At 39.9% G+C, this 25856-nt stretch overlaps 1 protein-coding gene across 4 annotated transcripts in view; it reads right to left on the reverse strand.

Annotated features, from left to right (window-relative positions):
* LOC134645101 (CAP-Gly domain-containing linker protein 4-like) overlaps nt 1–25856 on the reverse strand; it is a 45705-nt gene that overhangs the window by 4684 nt on the left and 15165 nt on the right. For 3 of the 4 annotated variants that reach the window (XM_063498384.1, XM_063498383.1, XM_063498385.1), the window contains 7 exons: nt 20737–20979; nt 14304–14439; nt 13681–13812; nt 8925–9020; nt 7531–7725; nt 7279–7413; nt 4294–4417 (listed from right to left, as the gene is read on the reverse strand). In XM_063498384.1, the coding sequence (XP_063354454.1) occupies nt 4294–4417; nt 7279–7413; nt 7531–7725; nt 8925–9020; nt 13681–13812; nt 14304–14439; nt 20737–20979 (1061 nt within the window). The remainder of the gene's footprint in view (nt 1–4293; nt 4418–7278; nt 7414–7530; nt 7726–8924; nt 9021–13680; nt 13813–14303; nt 14440–20736; nt 20980–25856) is intronic. The other variant, XM_063498387.1, reaches the window with a different exon arrangement.

The following is a 25856-nucleotide window of genomic DNA, read 5'->3' on the forward strand; positions in this document are numbered from 1 at the left end:
ATATGCGCCTCGACACTCTGTAACCCAACTCTGTAGTTTTATGTTTTCCAACACTTCAGGGCTCAGTTGTTGTGGTTCCTTAACACTTCCGATTTGCAGTGATACTATTTTTTGGAACACCTAGTAGGGAAGACATTTCACAAACTGAATTGTTGCTCAAATTCAGCGAGCTCTTTAGGGCGACCTTTTCTTTCCCAAATGTTTAGAAAGGCAGGCTGTATGGCTAGGTGCTTCATTTTAAACACCTATAAATACTGCTGCTCCTTGTAAATCTATAGGCAAGTGTAAAACTCACTTGGCTGACACTGTTTGTGTGTAGAAGAAGCATAACTTACAGGTGGGAAAATGGCTTTTTAACCTTTTTTGGGGAGAAAGTCACCAAACTTCTGAAGTGTTTTTAAATCAGATTTGATTTCCATAAATGTGTTTTCTATATCCCTGTGGCCAAAGAAAAATGATGAGGCTTCCTCCACATTCATTTAGATACTGATTTCAATATAACCACACAGAGAAAAGTGGTAAAAATTGTTTCTTGAAGGACTTTGGTGGGGCTTTTTGTGTCTGAAATTAGTATAAAAGGATATTCGCTCTCGTTGCCATCAGACAGATCCAAGACACTTGGTTAATTGGGGTTTACTTGTACATGCTGACCTCATTATTTGAATCTTGGCAATGTTTATTGTGGGCATACACGACTGTAACAGTGTATAAATTACATCAAATTCGGAAACAAAAAATCAGGTTCTAACTGGCTATATTCAGATGTAAGCACATATTCAGTTTACTGGGTGTGCTTTTGATGGCCACCTCTGTGAAAACAAGTTGAATGAGGAAAGAAAATAAAATAAAAACAGGCTTTGGCTGCCTGGCCTGATAAACTACCTTGCTTATTAAGATTGTCTTAAGCAACTATATAATAACAGTCATAATAACATTTATAAAGGCATTCAAATTTCGGAAGCTATTAAACATCAGTGTCCCAAACAGCACATGAGCAAAACAGGAAAATGGGAAAGTGTGTGTGTGTGTGTGTGTGTGTGTGTGGGGGGGGGGGGGGGGGGGTTTGTTCCTAATAGATTGTGATAGCTGCTGACAGGAAAAAGAGAGGAGGAGACAAAGTGATATTCTTGATTTGACAGCAGGAAAGCATGTGCTCAACTGAGCACACTTTGTACCCTGGAGTTAATTAGGGAGGAAAAAAGTAAAGGAAAAGAAAATGAATAAAGGATGACAAGGAAAAAAACAGCAGCTGAAATCCCTCCCGAAAAAAAACAGCTTTTAAATGGAAGAAATAAGCAAAAAAAGCAAAAAAAAAAAGCAACAATCCTGAATGGTAGATCTGCATAGAGATGAAGCATAAGTGGCATTTACTCCCAGAAAGAAAGGTTAAATGTGTTAATTTAATCACCAGTCCATGAGTTCTGGTAAATCACCGCTCCTTTACAATAAACATGTTTAGTATTTCCAATGCCAGCTGCTTTTTAGGGTGTAATGGCTTTTATCAAGTTATGACACACATAATACACTTGACACACTGTGCTATTAATGAGCCATCCAATAAAAAGGTCAACAGCTTTTAATCAATTTGCAAAAAAAAAAAGAAGTAAACACAAAACAATGCATGCAGTGAATAACTCAGTGGTTTGTGCGTATGTATGCCAGGGAGCATATCTTGTGTATAATAATTAGGCCTCCAGTGGAATTTGCCTTTGTCCTGCACTCCACTGTACTTATATGCTGCCTTTTAACAACAGCAGCTCCACAAAGGGCTGTACATTTTTCCCTTACACACACTTACACTCTCAGGAGGGAGGAGGGGATAATTAAACTTTTTCCCTAACGATTCCCAAGATGATTCAGGAAACAATTATTGTGCGATATTCTGTTTTTACAAGGATGCTCTCATTTTGTCTCGTATCATAAACTCAGGGCACTCCTCTGTTGATCCAGATATATCACTGCTCAAAACAAACTAAGGGAACACTTGATCATCACAATACAACACAAAGTCAGTTACACTTCAGGGAAATCAGTCTGTCCAGTTAGCGTAACCCATAATGAATCAATTTCACCGACTTTGGTGCAAACAGAAGCGACTGCAGAGGCAACAACAGGACAATAGCCCAAAAAGGAATGGCTGTGCAGGTGGTGACTACAGACTATTGTCCTCTTCTCATCTTTCCTGATTGATTTTTCCTAGTGTCCTTGTTACTACAGGTGTGAGACAGTACCTGCAGCTCATTCAGGTTGCACAGATAGTCCAGTTCCGGGCAGTTTGCTGTGTCTCGCTGCACAGTCTCACTGTGCGAAGAGGAACAGAGGAAGCCCTAGAAGTTGACCTCCTGCAGTCGACTCCTGCATGTTTTCTGACCAAACTGTCACACTCAGACTCCATGAGCATGGCTTGAGGAACCAATATCCTTAAGTGGGAACTGTGCCCCACGTCTTGCAGCTCAAACAGCATTTATGAGACAGCACAACTGGCAGATCCACCACTAATACCCTGCTCTTTTCATAGATGAGAGCAGCTTCACACTGTGCACATGTTTCACACACATGAAAGAGACTGTATGGTAAGATCATCATTTGACACTGGGTCAGTGATGGTCCGGGGAGGCATCAATGGTCATATAGACTTCCACATTAGCCAACAGTTCCCCTACTGCTGTTAACGATGAAATAGAGCTTGTAGGCAGTTTCTGGAATATAAAGGGACTCAAGCCACTGACCAGCCCTCACATTCCCGAGTCCTGAATCCCAATGAGAATCTCTGGAACATCATGTATCAATAAATCAATAAATAGTATAACAGAATGTCCAGGAGCTCACTGATACCCTAATCCAGGTCTGGGAGGAGATTATAATATACTATTAAAACACAGCTCAGCAACAAAAAGCAGAGGACTTCAACCAATGAGACTGTGGTTTGTGATCCTCGTAAAACAAAAAGTAACCATGGAATCAATATTTTTAGACACAGCAGACTTACTTTCATATGAAAAAAGAGAGAAAAAACAACTCAGTTGGAGTTATAGTGGCCTTGCTGACAAAAAGCCATTCATTATCACATCATAGGAAATATCAACACAGTGATAGATTCTGCAGTCTTTGCCGCTCCCTCCCTGAAGCCCAAACTCACTCAATACACGTCTAATAAATATTCATAATTTCAACATCAACCTTTTTTTCATAATCGATCTTTATCCTGTTTTCTGTGTGTAAAAGTTATTTGTAAAAAATATTTTTTATAAATAAAGATAAACTGAGAATCTAAATTAAAACAGTTTACAGCAGTTTTGACTCCCATCCGTAAAACTGAGTTCTATCGTTTACGCTCTCTGTCTCTGCCAAATATTTAAAGTTAAAACATAAAAACTTTTCTTTCCCATCTCCATCCCCACAGTGCAGAGAGATAGCTGATGTGTGAGATCATTTGAACAGCAATCCCACACTTTGTTCCATAACTTTAAAGACAATCAGGGGTACGAGAACAAACAACTCCAAAAGCTCAAACATTAGGATAAAACCACGTAGTCACAAAACAACTGACTTTGAAGTGAAGATTAAACATGTCACGCTGCTTATCCGACAGTATCACACAAGCAGTGTACTCAACCACAACTACATTCAGACAATATGGCCATTTGCACTTTAGCAGCATTCTTAAATATGACTTAGAAATAACTCGTGATCTCTGTTTGTTCCACTCAGCTGTAAAAAATGAATTTAGTGTCAGAACGCATCACTACTAAAACCTGCCTCACATTTAAATAAATGCAGCATTTTAAAGCGATGTCTCGTTTGTACATTCAACAAACTGGTGGGTAAATATAACCACCTTTACATATCCATTATCCATAATCAATATTTAAAAGCAGCGATGATGGCATCTGGCTCATTACTAGGTGAAACATTAAACAGAGAAGTCATGCAGGGAGAGGGCCTTGGGCTTCGCGTTTGACGACTCAGACTCGAGTTAATCACCAGTTCAGAGAAGCCCTGTTAGCTGCACAGAGGGCAAAATCAAATATGTCAGTACTTACACAAATGATACTGTCAAAGGAGCTCATTAGTGCACTCAAATGTATTGATGAAAGCAATGAAATGCAACCTCTGGGTTTCTGGGGCCTATTGTCAAATTCATACCATCAAATCTGCTCTCAAGTTTTTAATCATTTAGAAAACATTCTTCTTTGACAAATCTGTTTTTAGTCCTGGCATGACCACTGGCAGAAACCAAAAAGGGACCGTTAATCTTGAGAAGAAAAGCTACCTTAAAGATTCCAGACTCACCTCTGAACGCGAGACGGAGGAGCAAAGACTCCATGTTTTGGTGGACAGGTGAAGTACCTCACTCCTCCCACTGACCCGTCATTTTTACCGCTCGGCTTGTCCAGTTCAATGCCCAACCAGAGTCCTGCACAGAGAGACCGGAAATCAACACCGTCAACAGGCATATTAATAAATGAGCAACACACCTTAAAAATAAAAACATTTTAGACTGTGTTCTCTACATTTTACCAGATGTAAGCTTCTCTCTCTGGCTGCCCCTGAGCCTGCTTCTGCTGGAGTTGGTTACTCGGCTCCTGTTACAGACGCTTTCCTAAAAATCAAATGTTCTTGCTTCCTGTGGTTCAAATACAATTCTTTGCAGTATCCAAGGTTTCTCCAAGAAGGATATTTGGTTTCCAAGTGTTTCTTTAATTTGCTATTAGCATTATTTAACTCAACCCAACATCAGTCTACTGGTCAGTGGCATTCTTGGCTCAGCTGACGCCATAAAACAGGGAGCTTTACAGTAATTCCTCCTGGTTTTGTGTGATTTTATCTCCACACAAATCCATCTTCCTCGCTCTTAATGAGGATGTCCGACGTGTACAAATGTGATGAAATAAGATTTCGTTATTTCATTTTAATAGCTATAATGATAATAATATTTAACTGACACAAAATCACTACACCTAGCTCACGGTACACCATTTGGGAACCACTGGCATGGTTAATACATCCACAGTAAATAAACTAGAGTGTGTTGGAGGGAGATTTACTTCACGGAGACATTCACATGTCAGTTCATGCTTACAATATATTAGAAAACTCTAAATAGGAGAGTTTGCCCTAAATTAGGACATTCGGCAGAGGCGATATTTCACTTCCATCTCAGGCAGCTCCTAAATAAATAACTTTTTAGCTCTTAAACGTTCAATCACTGTCCTGTAAAATGATGCAACTCCTCAATGTGAGCCAGAAAGTTCAGACAATGTTTCTCCTTTCTCTTTACGAGGGCCTTAAGACACCTCGCAAGTGCCAGATGAAGGTATAGCCAGAATTCTAAAAATAAGTGAATCTGCTGTGAAGTTTCCAGCAGGAGCAGCTGCTGTTGTTTTTAGTATGGAAGCGCAGCGCTCAGTGCAGTGAGATAACAGAGCATCGCTAACACTGATTTAAGAGTATCAAAGGAAACTTAAGACTGAAATCCCTTCAAACGTGATCCTCGGTGCTGTGAGTTACATTACTATTTATTCATACATGACTAGTGCTGGGCCAGAACTACTACCTAAATATTAATGAATACTGTGAGCTGTTTTCTGTTTGGGTTTCAATGGCTTTTTGCTCAGCAACAGCTTCTTCAAATCTAATTTCTTTTTGCCAAGTATCTTCAGTTGAACTCAAGGATTCCCTCTGCAATAACTTGGGAATGAGAATGCAGCGGAGTTCATCCAAGGTGGAAGACAAGAGCATAACAGAGCTTCACTTTATCTTTGTCCGTGTGAGTCATCTTTAGAGAATGAGCTCTCAAAAGTTCCCCAAAGTTCAGCAATTCAAGACAAAACTGCTCCTTCTTGATTGGGTTCATTTATTCATGTTATTTCACTGTGAAACCCCAAAACTCTGGTTTTAATTTTTGAACAGGTGGTCTTTTATCCATCATGTTAGGTTTACACTCAACTCTTGTCCTTTCTTTGGTTGCGTTTCAATGAGTGTAACCCAAACTACTCACTAAAAATACCAGAATATCACTTCTATGCAGGACAGGCACATTAAACAAAAGAAAACCGTGGTAACTTTAATTCTTTATGACTGCCCTGAAAACAGCAAAGTAAGGACAGGCATGGTTTATTAAAAAGATCATTAATATTTAAGGCTTTTTAAGATTTCTTTGTTAAAGTTCTTTCCAAATTCAAGGTGTCATGTACCCAAAAAGTTTTTTTCTACTTAATTCCATTATTTTGTTTAAAGGGCCAAGCACACGTTTTCCTTAGTATGCTATAATTCGTTCATATACATGGATTCCAGTGTAGAAATGTTTACTGTTGTCGCCTGAACAAAAAAGAAAAGCTGCACAACATAAAGCACAATACCACTGCCATTGACTTAAGGTACTTTTTTAAGGAAATTCCTCAAAAATGAGACTTTTATCAACTGTCCTGTCTATATCCACTACACCCAAGTTATTGTAGTTTTGCATTTTCTAATTAGTTTTTATTTTCAATAAGGCATCCTTTGGAGCCACTGCAGTGATGTTTTGCATTTGACCCATGTCAAATAAAGACGCTTGTTAAAAAAAACAAAAAACAAAAACAAAACCTTGACATTACATTTAAATCCACAAAGTGAGCATCTCAACCTCTCCACCTAAATAGGCGGACTTGGCTTCTATAAAGCCAAGTCAGTGTCAGTGTCACCACACAACATTTTGCACGCATCCTGGCCATGCCAGTCACCTTTGACACAGCGAAGGTATTTCGCACCACAGGAACATTGATTGAGAACATTGATCATTTACGCTGGAAAGTTCACACTAATTTACATCTTACAATTTGTGAATAAAGCTGATGAGTTAATAAGCTGAGAAAGACATTTTTCTTAATAATATCAGAATGTGATTAACGTGCTTTGCAGCTGATGTGATAAATGCCAGCATCAAACGCTGAATAATAGCCTGATCATAACATCATCTACTGGTTAGTCCTGCTTTGAAGCCTCGATTCAGGGATGGGTTGGACTGAGAAAGAAGGACACTGTATGCTCAGCGACTTGTCACTTACAAATTAGCCACATTGTAAATCATGCTCTGCTTTATCATTTATTATGACACTAACAGGTTTATAATTTAGAAGACGAACAATGAATGTTGTACTAAATTATATCTACCTTTAATAATTTTGCTGAACTGTGATCTAACAAAACACTCTTGCTGTGTTTTTACAGTTGATTTCATACAAACTAAACCCATCTTTTAAGTAGAGCACATGTGTTTGAGAAAATGTGTTCGACCTGGAGCAAAGTTGGTTTTTCCGTAGAACTGGACCACACCAGTTCTCTGACCGACTACCAGCACCCTCTCCCCGAGGCGCACCTCAGAGCCATCACACAGGGAGCTGCTACCTGAGGGGGTTCGGCTTCGAAAACCTGCGAGGGAGAGGAAAACCATTTGTTAGCTTTGATCATCATTTCTCTCAATTTCACGCGGCTGATTCTGCTTAATGATGGGAAATCATGAAATACAGTACTATGAGATCATTAGACCTGCGGTATTAACTGCTGTGGTGCCAGCAGAAGAGCGGAGGGCTGGTGAAGGTGTTGTTCTGGGACTCGGGGAAACACGCTCCCTTCGTTGCCTGGCAGGAAGCCGTTGCCTGGGCAGCGGACGGGGTCGAGGGCCCGGTCCCTGTCGAGAGTCCAGGGAAGACGACGAAGAGGAGAGAGAGCGGGAGAGGACGCCTGTGGGTGCAATGCAGAAACAAGAAAATAAGAGAAGGAACCCCTCAAAAAAATCAAATGAAATGGCCAAAGCAAACTCAATAGCTCACATTAATAATTAATTCACACCAAGACAGCCATACTGCCACACACGCTACTCATATATCAAAATGGCTTATCAACTGTTGCATCTAGGCTTAGCTGGGACATTGGCTGTCTACATTGTTATCCACTTTATCTAAAAATCACACGGCACCAAATGCCTGCTTCTCCTCTTAATAATGAATCCACCATCCCTCCATTTGGACCTATATCAGTAACTCTAATGCCACTGAGATAATGAAGCTCAGTCTATTATTCATTTTCCATTTTATTCTTCCAAGTGTGACAGTGCCTACAGCAGCAGGATCTTGGCAATTACCACTTTATTTTTTTTATTTTTTTGCCTAAAAACTAAGCAGCTGTGTCACATCAATCTAAGGTAGCACACATCAAATGAGCTCAGTCTTTTGCAGCTGCATGTACCATTACCAAGCTCCAACTAAAGGGCAACATGCTAATCCCCGCCCAACACTGGGGAATGACATGGAAGACGAGGATGCCGGATTTCGCTCTTAAGAAGCTATTTGGACGCTGGACCTCATTAAGCTTTTAACTTTCACAGACCTTCACAGGCCATTAGTTCATTAAGTGCCCGACTCTTGGAAGCTAATTGATTAAATCAGTGCCAGACTGCTTTGTAGCCGAATCTTCCCTTCTTAAAGTAATTGAAACCTGGAAAGAAATGTGAGAGAAACTTGTCAGCCTTTCCCAAAACTTGTTTTCAATTGTTAGCCTTGGGTAGTTTGTCTCAGCACTGATTTTAAAAAGAGAAAAACAAAAACAAAAATAAAAGACAGTTATTGTTTCTGTCACTTCTATGTGCATGCTTCATGCACAGAGAACACTGTATGGAGGAATTTATGCAGCACTTGCTTATGCATTATACACAATTGTTTATTAAAAGCATCGCTTTAATTCACAAGGGGCAGTACTTTGTTTAAAGAGACACTGACACAGATGGATTAGGATGCTGGATGCAAGTATTAAGGAGTACAGACACAGATGAGGAAGCGGGATTTGAACAATTCCCCCAGCTTCTGCTAAAGCTCAAATACATTCCCACACTACATTCTCAGATAGGAAGTGCATTAAAGCCAGCTCAGCTATAACTCCAGTACCTGTCTTTACGATTGAGGTGTCGCCCTCTGTGTCTTGATGAGGACCAGATGCACTTTTTTGATTATCAGGTGTGTTTTTAACAGAAGGAGACAAACCTTTCAACCCACACACACACACAAAAGAGACACAAGAGCATTATTCATCAGATAGCAAGGTTGGTAAATAAAAGCCATATTGACAGCTGGAAATTGTAGTAAGATTGTCTAGTCTGACAGGTTAAATTGGCTGAACTAAGGAACCCATCAATCTGACTGAATAATCTGCACTGGTGTCACACTGTATCCATTTAAGGACGTGCCTCAGCAACCTGATTGCCAAAAAAAGCACTTATACTGAAAACAACATAGGTGGAACTTTGTCAACAAAGGTGGAGCTCTTTGCATGTAAAGCAGCCCTCCAAATGGACAAATGTCAGGTCAATTTGTGCAAACCCTGTGCAAAACACACGGGGCTGTAGTCTCAAGATCGACCGGTTGATATGCTCTTATCCAACCAAATTCTCATTCTCGGCTGCCAGTGTTACTTCCATGTGGAGAAAAGTGGTGCATCAATAGCCCACATTACTTCTGGCAGCAGGGCGAACAATCTACCGGTCGAAAAAGGGAGAGAAAAAGGAAAAAAAAAAAAAAAAGGCAGCGATGTTCAAACTGTGAACTCGCCAAAACTAGCTTAATTAGTGTTTAAATGAACTGAACTTGTACTCTGAGTCCGCTCCAAACAAACTGACACCAGCTGTCAATTAGTTTGCTGGTTGCTAGTGTGACTGCACTTTGTTAAAACAAATGGCCAAAAAGTCAAGTGTGAACTTTTCCTCACCCACCCTCACCGATGGTAAATCAAGTGGTTGAAGAGTAGGTAAGATTTCAGTCGACCAAGATTTGGTTTTGTTGATTTGAGCCCTAGAAGGGCAATTTATGAAGTCTAACAAATTAGAGGAAATAAAGAGAATTTCAAATGAGGAGAATTTTAAATGAGGAGGCTATGAAGACACAGTGCAGCGCTGCGTTAAAGGCAGAGCCAAAAATGCTACACTGAAAAGATAAGGCACGAGGAGGGAAGTGAAGAAATGCAAATACAGGACAGCATGACATTGCAGAGTATAAATGATACATGAATACTGAAGCTGACTTTTCATTTACTGCAACACACAATCAAATTATTAAAAAAAACAAACAAACAAAAAAAACAGACAAACATGCTGAGACAAGCACTTGTGTGTACACAAAGGCCTAAATGACAGGGAACACCAAAGAACTTCAAAAGGAATCTTAGACTGATTCAACACAACAGAAAAATAGCATTTCCTGCAGAAGTACATGTAACTGTGTTTTAACAACTTTATAGCAACAAACTGTAATTTTAAGCCTCTTGTTTGTTGACTTTAAACATATCTGCTCTGTATTCAACACTTTGTTATTTTTATGGTGTGGTATCAATCTGGGAAAATATCATCATAATGAATACACCGCTCTCCGTCCACATATCCATTTTCTATTGCTTATCAAGGCCTGGGTCACAGTGGCAGCCTAAGGAGAGATTTCCAGACCTCCCCATCCAGACCCTCAGCTCTTATAGGGGAATACAAACACATTCCTAAGTCAACTGAAAGACATGATCCCTCTAGTGTGTCCTTGTGTGTGTCCAGGGGTCTCTTTCCAGTTGGATACACCTGAAAAACCTCGTCTAGGGATTCCAGAAGGAATAAAGATGCATGCAGGAGAAAAAAAAGGCACCTAGACACTTTGGGCAGGGGAAAGACACCCCAGCCCCAGCAGGGAGTCAGACCTGGAGGGTCTTGTTGGTGACCGGCTGGTGGTCAGGCGTTCCCCCCTGGGCCCAGCCAAACCCAGCTCAAATGAGCCACTTGGGACGACCCCCCTGTGAGCATAAGGAGCCATACAGTAGGGATCCAGTGCATTGTGGATGAGGGAGTAATCGAAGGCAGGGGCTTGACAGTCTGATCCCCGGCTTTTAAAACTAAAAACTGACTGTATGGATATTACCAACATGAGGGACTTCGTTTTATAATAGACAATATCAATCAACATCTGTGCATAAACACATTTAATTTCTAATGAGGATTCAACAGGTACATAAAACTGTCTCATTTTTCTTTCTAGTCACCAACAGGACGCCCGTGTTTAAGTTTTACATTGCTCTTTGAAAAGTCATTAGAAAAATCTCAAATCAACCTGGTATTTATTGATTGCCATTTCAGTTAACATTTAGGGGGAGCTGGGAAATGCTCCCTTCAGAGACAGAGTTTGTGTCTTTCCTCTGAACTGCAGAGAAGAGACTACATTCCAACTCAGAATACCAAACATTTCTTGTCACTTGACCTTTAGCTTGCAGGGACCTCCTGGTAGATAGAGCTATCTATCCCTTCCACATCCACATAGTGGCATTCACTTCAAGTGGCAGACTGCAGCACAGACTGAGGCTTTATGAATTAAGCGGAGGTGGCTTTGTGCAGTTGTCTATGTTCTCACCACCCTTTGAGGCCTGAGTTACAGTTGACACACTCCAAGAGGGGCCAGCCTGGCATTCTGCCGTGTCTGTCTCCCCAGGTTAGCGAGACAAGGCAGTTCCACAAAGACCCGTTCAATCTATAGATAAACACGAGCCAGCAGCCTGCACTGCAGATCCAATGGGACAGTAACACAGGTGGCTTGACAAAGCCCTGAAAACTAAGTGTGTGGTCATAAATTAGTCTAGTTCTCTGGGCTGTATGAAGCTGTAGACACACATGGCCTCACATGCCTTGCATGGTACACAAAACACTCACATGCACTTTGTGATGAATGGCTGCCAGCCTATCCAGCCTGTCTATGCCATAGTTATTAAATCCTGCTTAATTGGACTATCAATCACCGAATTCTAAAGGCCTCTCAGGTCTGCAATTCCAATCACATCCAGTTCAAGTGGCCTTCAAAACCTCTGAGTATTACACCACCCACAATAATACAGCTATAAGCCGCATGAGTAGCAAAACCCAAAAACCATACCAAGACACGGCTTCTACAATGGCGTAGTGCCTGGACTGCAAATGTCAACAGTGAGGAACCATCCAAAGACTGAGAGCACCAAGTTGTGTCAGCAGTCAGCAATTTTTGCCTTATCCTTTGGCACTGGTTCAGAATCCACTTTTCAAACTATTCAGAATAAGATTAATAAGATTACTATGAAAGCACAGATGCAATAAATACATCCATGTAGTAGCATGGCTCATACCGGGTAGGAACGTTGAGAAGGACTATTTTTTAGCACAAAAGAGAGGCTGAAGTCATATCTGCAGCTGATGGCATCATCTGAACACTGTGGGGTGAGTTAGTTCTCCCACAGTAGGCTAAAAGGTCCTCACGTCAGTGGGGGCATCAATTTTGGATGTTGAATGAGTGTGTCACTACAAAATCTACAAAACAACAAGTAAATATTTGACTAAACAGAAGCAAAGCCAATAAACATATGGATTGCTTTTCTTTTTTTGGCAAGAACATATTAATGGAGGCAACTATGACAGCTTGGCAGTGCCTCTTTATTACTACTCTGCTCTGACTTTTCTTAAGTGATGAAAACTAACATGTTCAAATACATTTAACTGACTAATCAATCCATGAGTACACCTAACATTAAAGCTCACCTGTTTTTTCTCTTTACAGAAACGCTACTTCTTCGATTTCTGGATCATTTAAACCAGGGGCTCCATCTACGAACCAGCAATCATCTGGTCCCACAACAAAGGGGCACCATCATCTGAAACTATACTATAATAACCAAACTTCACTCTGAGCTATTGGACTTGATTGCAGTTTTTTTTTTTTTGACTACCCTCAGTCTTTTACCTTTATTGAATTCAATTTAGTTTTTGCCTTCAGTCTTTAATACATCAAAATCTGCCAATAAATAAATGCTTAGCGTCAATGCAGCAGCAATATTATGCTGCTGGTGAATGTTATTACCTCTACATTTTGAAAAATTAAACTCCCATTTGCAAATATATTTTACTTTTAAATGTTTATGATATTAGTCATATAACAGAGGGAGATTATGATCACCAAAATCACACATTATGCATTTCATTTAGTGAAAGAATGGAGGAGCAATGAAGTCAGTTTCAATTGTCCTAAACCCCCTAAAGTGAGAGGGCTCTGACACTTCAGTGGCTTCAGTAAAAATGTATTTGGAACTGTGTAAATGACTAATGCTGTTACTTGAAAATATTTGTTTTCTATGAAGTTAGCACTGTTCTGTTGATTTTTTAAATATGAAATAAAGTATCCAGGGGACTGTACATTAGTACCTGTGGCATGAGGAAATGCCTGCTCTTGTAAAATCTTTTTCACCTGCTCTAATAAACGTTCACACACATCGCTGCCCCAGGGCTCACCCAGCTAGTCAGGCTCCCCATCTTTGTAGTTCAGGTTTTGATCAATTTAAGCCTTTTTTATTAGAGTATTTTATGGCAGAAATCATGAGGTCAGACTTAATTTCAAAAACAACGCTACCATGACTGTCTTTGTCGCAGTGTTTAAGGGGGTCCGTCAGGACCTGAGCACAACTTCAGTCATATGAACAAAACCATATAACCACAGAACGACATACAAACAAACCAAAGCTTGCTCAACAGACACGTGCTTCAACTGCTGTGACTTCTATCTACAAATTAGAAGGTGCTATAAACAAGATCAAGCGCACTGCAGACCCAACACTGATTATCTGAATTTAGCAGTAACACTTTTATCTCTTGTTTCTCACCTGTGTTAATCTTGGAAGTAATCCGAGACAGGTCGATGCGACGAGGGGGACGCACGGGTGTAGACTTCTTTGTAGTGCTGGTTTTATGTCTTTCCAAAGGTTTGCTTATCTTGGACAGTGGAGCAAAAATTCCTATAAAAGTAGAAAAGGCTCTAAGCATAACCAAGTAAGAATATCATCACTGAGACACAGAATGAGGATAATCTAAATACATAAAAGGGCAGCATGAAAGAGATTTTCTGTGCTAAGACACATTTAAAGTGCTGAAAACAGAATGAATTTACTGACATTTGGCCAAAAGGTCAAATATTATTTCCTATGGTTAGATCAGGCGCCACTGAAAAACTGACCAGACAATTTAAAAGGTCCAGGAAACGATTGTGTTATTATGTGAACTGCAGTCAGTGCGTTGCTGCTCATGTCTGAATGCAGGAGAACACATAAAAAAGTCTTGTTTGATCATTCAAGTTTGCTTTGTACCATTACACCATTTAATATGGGCTCAAAACATAAAAGCTACACTTTTAGAGCCTACACAGTTGGTAATCCAAGTTTATAATCTAAATAAGGGAGCAGTTGTGTCTGTCATTGCTTTTGCTTTCAAGCACCGGGGCGTGACCTACCATGTTTGTTTCGACAGTTGAAATACTGAACACCTGCTACCGAGCCATCGTTCTTCCCCTCTGGTTTGTCCAGTTCCACTCCGGCCCACAGGCCACCAGAGAACTCTGTGCTGCCGCAGAACCGCAGAGTTCCAACCTGTGTTAATAAATGTATGTACCACAGGAGGTCAAATAGAAAATATGGAAAACATCAATAAGAAACAAAACATTCACTAAAAGAACTGGAACCAGCTCTGAGCACTGGCTTAAAGATAAGATACGAGTTTTGATTAGCAAACCACACAACTTAGCACAAAGTATTTCCTGGTACGGCCTTGGAGAAAAGCATACAACACATACACTACAGTGGTAGGAGCCTTCAAAAAGAAGAACAGGGGCAATAGAAGGTGGCTAGTTGTGTACATAAGTGTGTACACATTAAGAATATCAGAAGAGGCGATTAATCAAATGCTTTTACTTCTGAGTCCTAAAACAGTAAGCTTCCACAGGTGATTAAGTATACTGCCAGATCCACTGCATTATCATAGACCGAAGACCCATAAATCTGGTGTTCACAGAGAAGCTGGTCATGGCAGAAAATCAACAGTAAACTGAAATGAAATTATGTATTTTGAAGCACATTGTATAATCCCAGATGGTAGAGTTACTTAGAGTTTGCAAATATGAGACATGAGTTTGAAGAGCTGGAGCTCGTTGTTCTAATGTTTCTCCACTACACAATAAACTGCTGCCATCAATACCACTGGGCACTAAAGCCAGCCACATCACTTATGTTAACGGTCTTCCCACACTCACCGACTTTGATTCATCTGCAACCATTTAAATGGTAAATGTCAGAAACCTTAAAGCTTGGGTTTACTTGCATAGACAAATGCAAGAAATTCAGACGTCTTTGACTCAAGAAAAACTCTCCCAGTGGCTGTTTGCAGGTTATTTTCACAAATTCACACTTCCATAAAAGTATTAAGAGTTCAGTAACACCGACTCTTTCAGCATGATCTCTCCCGTGGCTTTGGTTTTAATAAAATTGTACAATTTTAACTCATGAGCCCTTAGAGTGGAAAAGGTGCTCCCTAATCTAATAAGAGTCGATTTTTACGATATCTTTCATAAAAGTGGAGTTATTTAAAGAATGACTACAATTTTTTTGATGTAATGGGGCCTACATAATTTATTTGAAAAAAAAAAAAGTTCCACAGCACCACTTTAAATACCAAGTTTGTTTTTCAGTGAGTTTGAGGTCTGAGCACACTCATTACTCCCTCTTCAATGAGGCAGGGTTATGAGAAGGGGGCACGTCTTCAAAGTCTAAGCATAAAGGGTATCGTGTGCCTTACAGACTGAGCACATTTATTCAGTATAGGGGTATATAAATAAAACTGACTTTACTCATGAAGTCCTAGATTATTTGTACAAGGGTAAAGGTGTCACTGCAAAAAAAAAAAAAAAAAGCTGTTTAAATTTCATTACTTTCAATCATGCTGGATGCTAGGTGTCTGCAGAGAGGTAATACTGAAAGGAGCAAAAGGTAATAGCAAGAGGTAACTGAAGAGTTTTAACTTACAAATCGTGCAACTCACGTCAGCTATAATGTCATGGCTTACACGGATGGTTTGTGAAACAGATCTCCTGAGATTTAGTGCAGTAAAAAGAATATTACATTTAACAAAGCTCAATTTAATTCCTTCTATTAGAAATATCATTGTTTGCCATTTTTCATTACTCCGGTCGTCTTCACGACACTCTTTCAGCATGAGGACAAAGAAACTTAGTAAATACTCTACTGTGTGAGAAATGGATGCTGTTCCAGAAGTACAGAGCAGACCTCATAACTGTCAAAAAAAATTGTCTTCGGGGAAGAAAAATGGAAAAGCTGTTAAGTATTAGTGATGTTGAATTACCTATGACTGCCATAAAGTAAGGTAATTTTGTGCCCGTGGCACTGCACTCAGTTTCTTTCACCTGCTTTGTTAGGTCACATAAGGTGGACTGGGCCCATGCTGTCAGCCTGATGATTTCAAATTAAAACACAAAGCACAAAGAGAAAGATTTCTGGGGTCCTCATTTAATTTTAGAACAGAGGCACCATGTAGCAAATTGTCAGAGCTGAACAGTGCAATGAACTCAATTAGAAAAATGAATTGTATTTAACCTATGGGGCTAAATACCCTTCTTATAAAAGTGTGATTCATTTCAAAAGGATTGCACATGGCTTAAGGTCCCAGCATGGTACTGCATTGGTAGTCTGTAGGTGCTGTGCATACATATTCACATGGTGTCACTGGGAGACTGTACAATGTTAAAAGAAATGTGGATTTTTTTTAGTACTTTGTTCTCGCAACCGAGCCAAAGTATGAAAACACGTACACACAAAAAAAGAAAAAACTACTTCTTTGTAGCAAATTGAAACTGCTGTAAGTGTCCTTTTCAACCATCAGTGGTTTTTTTTGGTCTTTGATGTTTCATATGTCTTTATTGCAGCATTACCTGGTCAAGCCAAGCCATCTTTTTAACCAATCAACATTCACCTATGCACAGCATCATCACTGTCAGGCTATGTGCTACTGGCTTTTTGGATGTTGAATTCCCATGGATTCTCCCTGTGAGGAGCCAAAGAGCTATGAGAACTGAAACCAACACAGTACCATGAATCCTATTTTACAAAACTGCAAGGTTACTGATTAGGGTAATGAGTAACACTGCAGAGCTAATGCCAACCAATACAGGAATTCAGAGCTTTTTTGCCATTACTCTCTTGCCCTCCCCCTTAGGACCAAAATCTGTACATGCATCTTTGCCATACTGCCTTACTTAATTGGTTAAGAATTAATTGCATCCGTATATTTATTTCTACTTATTATACAGTGATGTTATATGTCATACTGTTACAGCTATGCCATTATTAATCACCTAAACTGGTGGTTTGTTGCACTTTTTCCCCTCTTCCTTTAGAAATTACTTGTACAATACTCTTCACCACATATTCTTTATAGCCACCATGAGGACAATGTTTTTTTTTCTTTTCTGTACTTTGACAATTTGTTGCCAATTAATGCCTTCCCACAAACTATATCTGCCATTCCTCACACCCACACTTCAACAGCCATACTTTTCTATCTTAATGCAGTGTGCTGTGTATAGCTGCGTTATAGTTACACTGTATGTGTTAGAATTATGACCAAAAAAATGACTAAAGAGGACAGGGCATTTTTTTTAAATGCTAAGTATAATTACACTGTGACTAGTCAACAGATTTTGTATAAATGCTTTTAATTACAGCGCTGCTATGTTTACAGTTGAACTCATTAGACATTCTCACTGCTACAAAGAAACAGCCAGTACGGTTTAGCTCACACTGCCGCCTGTGAACACGGACTGGGCGAGAGTCCGTGAATAGAAAAGAATGACCCACAGACAAAGAACATGAGCACATGCATTTGTAAAACTTCTAATACTGATACCAGACACCGGAGATGAACATGCTCAGATAAATGTTGATGATGTGCCAGAGTGATCTGATGGCCATAACCGAGAGTGCTTGATGGATTCCCAAATGGTGTTGCTTAGCAACTGGAAATTATTTTGTCTTGGTTGAAAATGTAACCAAAGCTTCTAACTTTGGTTACAATGGACTACGGCACCAGTGCATGGCACTAATGTGATGCAGGATCCATGCTATAAAGACCTGGACTGTTGGATTGATGGAGGTGTTGCTTAGTAAATGAAACACCGATTCTATATGTGCATTTATTACTGACAGGAGGTTATTATCTCTTTGGTAAACAGATATTAATAACCTTGGGCTGGCCAATCTGTTCTATTCTCTGATTGGCATATAAATCTCCAATAACCAATACCATTACTAACTGGGGTGGTGGTGGTAGTATTGTGTTAATGTGTATCCACTTAAGCAGCACCATCCAATTGGATTCTGCTGACAGACGTTTATTTCAAAATGAGCGGCGATAGCACGCCAGTCAAGGCAATTTTTAAAAATCTAATTTCTCCAGTTGTGCTTTAAATTAATATGATTATTATGAGAGCCATAATAAATTGAATCTGCCTCATTATAATTACATATTGCAAAACCACATATAACAATACGAGCAACACAGATGTACGCACACAGGTTCACACCCCGACTTCTGTGCTGCTCTGAAATGAATGCGTGTGTGGAGAGGCTACAGCAACCCATCATAAAATAGGAGGATATTTCTGACTGCTGGACTGATTTTTTAAGCTAAGGCTTAATGTAACTGTGCATTTGCAGAAACACTCAGTTACTGTCTCCTTAACTCCTTTTTCTAGCAGGTGTTTGTCATGAAATACTGTGGGTGGGACTGACAGGTAGAGAGAGCAGGAGAGAAAAGTGAGAAATTTTACAGAGGAAAAAAAACAAAACTGGACACACTTAGTAGAATCGTATATTAAAGGTAAATAGAGACGCAGCAAGTATTATGTCTTAATAACACATCAGCAGTTCAGCATTCACCCACACACGGTACCTTATGAGGGGTGGATAAATGATGGAGCACTATGGAGCAAATCTCCCAACCTTACCATAATCCCTATAGCCATCATTATAGTTAACTAAAGCTAGATGTGGGGAAAAAGTAATAATACAAACTATAATTTTGGAGGAAAAATACAGAACTAACTGAAATGATATTGTAAACCCACAAAACTAAAAGGAAATGAAAATATAAAGCAAATATTCTTTTCAGTTTTAGTCTTTGTCAATATGATAAAATCTGTCAGCAAAACCTGCTCGATTAGGCTTTGGTGCACCTGTTTCAGACTTCGAATGCCGCATATCACTTCCTTCAAAAAGCGCTGTATTAAATTCTTAAACTAACAAATACCCTACATATTATGATAATTAAAAAGGACTAATACTACCACTCAAATATTTCAAAAAAACCAGAAAAAACCAAAAACATTTTCTAACAATTTTCAAAAAACTAAATTGAAAGTAGCAAACCCACACTGGAAACTAACAAATTAAATTAAATTTAAAACATAAAAAAAACCAACACAAAGATGATAAAAAGTACTTTTAAAATATAAAACGATAATAACTCTGTTTGCCTCCAGCATGAAAAGAAAGATGGAAGCTTTATCAGCAGGAGAGCATTGATGAACAATTAGTGACTGTTAGTTCCTCCAAATTTACTCTTGTTTTTTAGGCCGATAGCTTTACCAGCTCCTTCAGTCTATTTCCATATGAAATGGCTCACCTGTCTCTCCTCCACTCTTCAGGATCCTCTCCCCACACACAGTAAAACCAAGTGAAACAAAAGGATGCAAAGAGGAAATAAAACGAGCATCTCTGCAAGCTTACAGTTACATCAAACTCTCATTTAAAAATCAACCTGACAAACACAAATACCCTCCTTCTGATTTGCCTGGTTTTAAGATGATGACATAACCCTACTCTAAAGAAAATATCATTCAAAGTTTCTTCATACTACTCCATCCAACACAGACTTTTCCAGTGGAACAGGAAACTCACTCAGTATACAGGATTCACGCACAACCATGCAGACGGTTTAATCTCTGCTTAAAGTGTCTCCAGAGGTCCCGTGTTTAGAAACATCAGGATAAAAAGTGTCTTGAGTGTCGTTGTGGTATGTGCAGAAAGCTTGGACTTCAATGTAACAGCAGGTGAAAAATCTATTGCAACATTAAGATGAAGAGAGCACACGGCATCATCGATACTCCAGCGTTTCCAGTCTGTGGACCAGCAGGAGCTGATAATTTAATAGCAGCACAAACAAAAGGCTCCACTGGCACCGTATCGTTTTAAACAGCATCCCACTGTCAGGCCTTATCAAGGGTTTTAATTTCCACTGTCCCAAGTGGACTTGCAAGTGGCCTCAAAATTGTTTCCTGGTGGTGTTCATTTTCAGGCAAACTTAGATGGATACAACCAAATCTTGCTAGCTATTACTTCTACTTCTGCTACAATTTCGCTTCAGTTTGTGAAAGCATATGAAATACTGGCAAGACGTGACCTGCAAATTTACAAAGTGATAAAGGGAAAATAATTACAGTAAGTGTCAGAGAGATGCTCGATTTCAGTAGAAAAAAAGGCTGACTGAAGCCCCTAAACCAAAGTTAGTATCATATTCCAGTACAAAACTGAAAAAGCAAAGACAGAGCCCTGCATTAGTGAGCTTTGTTTAAATATACTGACTCGCTGCTGCTAAGAGACAGCCCATTTTAGACTTTCTCCCTATAAATGGAGAAGTGTGGACTTATTTGAATTCAGCTAATCACTGAGTCATAATTAGAGGGCTGTGAAACTTCCCTCTATTGTACCATTCTGAGATATGAAATAGTTTTTTTTTTTTTATATCTCAGCAAAGCTTTAAGTAAGACTGAAAGTACTGCTGTATAAAAGTGAAGATCACTGCTCAGAGCCACAACTCACCTTCTGTGCAGCTATAATCACACGGTCACCTAGACGGATTCCCATGGAGGCGAGCTGTATCCTGGCCTTATCAGAGAGAGCAGGGAGGGACTGGGCTTTCAGGGTGAGGGGCAAAGGGGAGCTGGGTAATGCTTGTCTCAGCAAAGTCCGGAGCTCTTTGGCCATGGCTGCTGCATCAGCCATGTCCAGAGGCATGTCGAGGGGATCAGGCACCACGTCTGCTGGACACTGCCCTTTTTCATTCTTTAACCGGACACAAGGAGAAAAAACAAAACAGAAAACAACACACATAAGAGGAATGTTTTACTGATCAGGTAAGAGAATGTTTTAAGCAGAGATTTCGAAAAAGGACAGTCATTTAAACCAGCGGTCCCCAACCCCCGGGCCTCGGACCGGTACCGGTCCGTGAGTCGTTTGGTACCAGGCCGCGAGAGTTGAGGCTCAGGTGTGAAATGTATGGTTTTCAGGATTTTTATCGGTTTTTAGCGTTATTTTGTTATCGTTTTTATCGTTAACTCGGTTTTCCTGGGTCTTTTCACGTGTGTTATGAATAAATCTTCTTTTTTTTTCGGTACCGGTACTAGTTTTATTTTGTTGTATTTATCCGCGACACCTTAGAGGCCGGTCCGTGAAAATATTGTCGGGCATGAACCGGTCCGTGGCGCGAAAAAGGTTGGGGACCGCTGATTTAAACCATTATATCTGCAACTAAGCACAGCACTAAAGACACCTGCATTGCAGAGGTCATCCAAATGATTGACTATGGTGAATAGCTATGGTTTTAAATGTAAAAAAAAAAAAAAAAAAAAAAAAAGGGAGGGGGGGGGAGATAATCCGGGCCACCCTCGGCTCCAATAACTGAACACACAGCAGAACACTTTCTCTGACATCTGTTTCAGCTCCACTGGCACGAGGACAGATACAGAAAACCTTTACCACCTCACAGCACACTCTCTTTTTATTCGTCTCTCTTTTTATATATGCCATTTTTATTCACTGAGTTCTTATTTTATGTCCTTTTTTCTACTTGCTATTTAAATGAGCCAAGGTAAAATCAGTCTTACTTGATTGTTTTTTTTCCCATACTGTACTAACCTTAATGAGCTTTTCTACTTTTTGTTGCTAGACTCTTTATTCTTTTTAAATAAAACTAAATAAAGTGCATCTTATCTAAAGACGGCAAACATAATAATTACAGCAACAAAGACATCTACAGCAACACTGCAGCACCTGCAACCTTCTTAGCTAAACATCACACACCTGCAACTAAACCAAACACCGCAACTGCAGTAACTACCAATTACATCTGCGCCCAAGCTGCCATAGCAATGATAACACACGCAGCAAAACATACTAACCCCTGCAATGAAAGTTAGCCACAGCTGCAATACATAAACAAGGTGATTGGTTCGATACCTGGAAGCTCCAGCAATCCCAAAGTATCTTTGGGCAAGATGCTGAAGTTGCTCCTGATGTATTTATTGGTGTGAATTTTACATAGAAAGGACTCTACAATAATACAGAGAAAACCCCAACAATCACACTACGACTATGAACAAGCACCTGGCAACAGTGGAAAAGAAGTCCCTTTTTAAGGAAGGAAGAAACCTCAGGCAGAAGCAGGCTCAGAGAGGAGCAACCATATGCTTCGAGTGAGTAGGGTAGGGGGGGGGGGGGGGGGGGGGGGACGACCAGTCCATTTATCTCCAACTAAACCAATCACTGCAACTGTAACTAAACAACCAATTACATCTGTCCCCAAAAGGCCGCTGCAATAACAAGATATGTCACAAAGCACGGCAATACCTGCAACTAAACCAAGCACTGAACTACAGCAACAATAACACATACAGAAACATCTGAACCTAACCAATAAACAAAATCAGAGCAGCAACTGCCAACGACAAAACCTACAAACGCAGCAATAGCAACATCAGTCATTAAACACGGTAACCCCACTACAACCAAATCAATCACTCAAACTACCACAACACTGCTCACCAAGCATGGAAACAACACTGTCAGCTGAAGCTTTTACCTGAACCGGCAGGTGGGGAAGACGGAAATAAGAAAGTAGAGGTTAAAGCAGAAACGGACCATCAGCTAATATCACTGAGGAAATAAAAGAGCCAGTTTCTTTAACGCACGAGTGTGAAAGCTTCCATCCCAAATGAAAAGTGTAAACTTACTAATGCGTTATGAATCCATTAAGTGCAAACAGTGTGACCCAGACAGTCTCATTAATGCTGGGAGATGTGTGCAATAAACTGATCCCACTTACCAGAACACTGATATGATATTAGAAACTGCCCAACTGCAAGCACAAGACTGGACTTCATGTTGGTAGGAGCACTGAAGCGCTGAACCTTCTGACAAAACACAGAATTCACGCAGTCCACTTGAGCAGAAAATAATTGGTTGAACTTGAACTGGTGCTTTTTTATTTCAACAATATCAGTTGGGCCAAGAGTACCTGAGAATGAGGATGTATTGCATGCTGAAGTACTGCTCAGTAAAGAAAGAATTTAGCCAGTAGTTTTTATAGCAGTGAATGAGAACCAACAGCGCTCGACCTACAAACTGAGGCTTATATCTGGAACTCTAATCCCTGCGGGTTAGATGTTTACATTTGGAGGAGGAAAGAGGAGGCTTGTGTGTTGAAAAGTAAAAACTGTGAAATAAAGCAGTTTTATCTAGAAAAAAAAACAACAACCACTAGCTGAGAACAACAGTGAGACAGCTTGCCAGCTCTCGCAATATCGATCAATACTAATTAAATCAAATGCAGCATAAGCATCACTGATGACAGACTGCTTTCAAAAGACAAACTAGATATTTTTTTATGTCCATCTCCAAAATGGTCACCATCATTTCTGTATGCTGCACCTAATCGCATCTTGTTCATGTTGTCAGGGCAAGAGGCGCACAACATGAGCATTTAGTCACGTAAAGAAACTACAGTCAGGGAGAGCTTAGAGAGACTAAGCAAGCTTAAGTGTCAGCGGAGGTAGGAGGATACGGCTGTGGAGGCGTGACAGACGAGAGGAGCTCATCCAGCACTACGGCGCAGGATTAATTGGGGCACACTTGCATTTGCCAGCCCCTCCAGCAACAATACAAGTGGTCTTTGATAAATATCAAAACCCAGCTTGCCTTTCATTGCTGAGGCCTGTCGCTCTCATGTTGTAACACTGAGCTAAAGTACCAAACAATCAATCTGTCTTCATGTGCCTAGAGTGAAGGCAGCATGCCACAGGACTAGCTCCAGGAAAGAAATGCTTAGCTCTGTGGCGATATCTATATTTAAAGGAGTGCATTTAAAGCATGCAATCTCTCTCTTCTTTTCTTTTTTTTTTAAACAGTTGGGCAACCCTAATCAACTCCCCATGTATACTTTAGATTGATGGGGTAATAAACAGAACAATAATCACCTCTAGACAAGTCCAGTGTATTTCACTTAAGTACCATAATGTAATACCATGCCAAGCTCCCACGGTGAACCATTTTTTAAGCACTGTCACACACTCACCCACTGACATGTGACAAATGCCTTTCACAACTACACAACAGCCATACTTCATTTGTTACGGTTAAATTATGAGAGCTTTGAAAGATGCTTTTAATGCTTATGCACAACAGGCAGAATACCTGAAACATATTTGACACTCTTGCAAATGATTTGCGAATCATTGCATTTAAGTGACTTTTTTCTTTGTTGCAATCCTGGGATAGGAAAATGAAGCCAACATGAAAGTGCTAATAACTGCAATTCCACCGCTGTTGCAGTGCAGGAATCAGCATAGCGTTCTCCACATCTTTTCCATACTTTGACCCTGTGATTCAACTGCCGTATGTTCAGGTTCCAGTGTGCATGTTGCCGACACCAGCGCACACAGGCCTGACCTCCCAGCAGCCCCATGAGGCCACAGTGTGACCGAGTGAGGAAACGAATCCTTGTGGTGTCGTCTTCTTGGGACGTAAACATCGTAGCCCGTCTCCAACATCCCCATTATATGGAACTGTTGAATAGGCTGTTCAACAGTATGAGATTTATGGCCAAGAAGCATCTTTACAACAAAGAAATAATCGACTAAACACAAATGTCTTTAATTTTTGTGCAAAGTTTATCCTGGAACCAACACAAAAACAAGATTTATTTACTGAGAAAGTAAAATAAAGCTGAGTAAGTAAACACCTTCTGTTATTGTTAACAGCTGAACTTCCCATGAGCTGTATGCTGAAATTCAGAATGTGCAGGGAAACATGTCAATCCACCCACCCAAAATCCTTCACATACAAAACAGATCTGCAACAGCAGCTCACATTTAATCTGAAACTGAAAGAGAAATAAGTGAGCAGTTCACCACAGAAACTTTTTTTTTTTTACTAATGCAAGGAATGATGAGTCGCCACAGCCCTCAATCCATAAGGTACATAGCAAGGGAAGCACGACAAACCAGCAACATTTTTATTTTTCCATTGTTCCAATACTCAGTTTGTTGTGATTAATCTCTGCAGTGCCAGTGAAGAGAAATATCAAATTAAACCACTTCCATGCCTGACCTTTACTCAGAAAGAAACTGAACTTCTTGGCTCTGATATCACGAGCACACTGCCAGCCAACACCATCATTTTTCAAATGCGAATTTCACAATTTGTCAAACACATGAAAAGTCAATGCAGGAAAAAAAAAGAATAGTACTGAAGGATGTGGCTGATTGTGATGAATTACTCATTATTACAACTATAAGACTGTTTTTCATTTTAAAGGGAGTAATAAATTAATGTTACATTCTTTGTGTGTTTGTTCCAGGTTGTGCTTTAATTTTGAGTAATGATAACATGACGACATTACAGCGAATGCACCACCTTACAGAAGATCAAAGCTGCACAAATCAAAAATGGGGGGGGGGGAAATACATGACTAATAAACTGATGTTTATTTTTGAATCTCTCCATTTCAAATTCTTATTTATTTCTCCATTATATTTTTGATTTCTTTATTTTAAAATAAGTCAGTGGTCTCTGTATACCTGTTGTGAGCTTGGTCTACATCTCCTCCCAGTAGGTACTGGACTCCACCAGGGCTGCCCTTTGTCACTGATCCTGTTCATAATTTT

The sequence above is a fragment of the Pelmatolapia mariae genome, linkage group LG16_19 (genome assembly GCF_036321145.2).
Source record: "Pelmatolapia mariae isolate MD_Pm_ZW linkage group LG16_19, Pm_UMD_F_2, whole genome shotgun sequence".
Classification (NCBI taxonomy): Eukaryota; Metazoa; Chordata; class Actinopteri; order Cichliformes; family Cichlidae; genus Pelmatolapia; species Pelmatolapia mariae.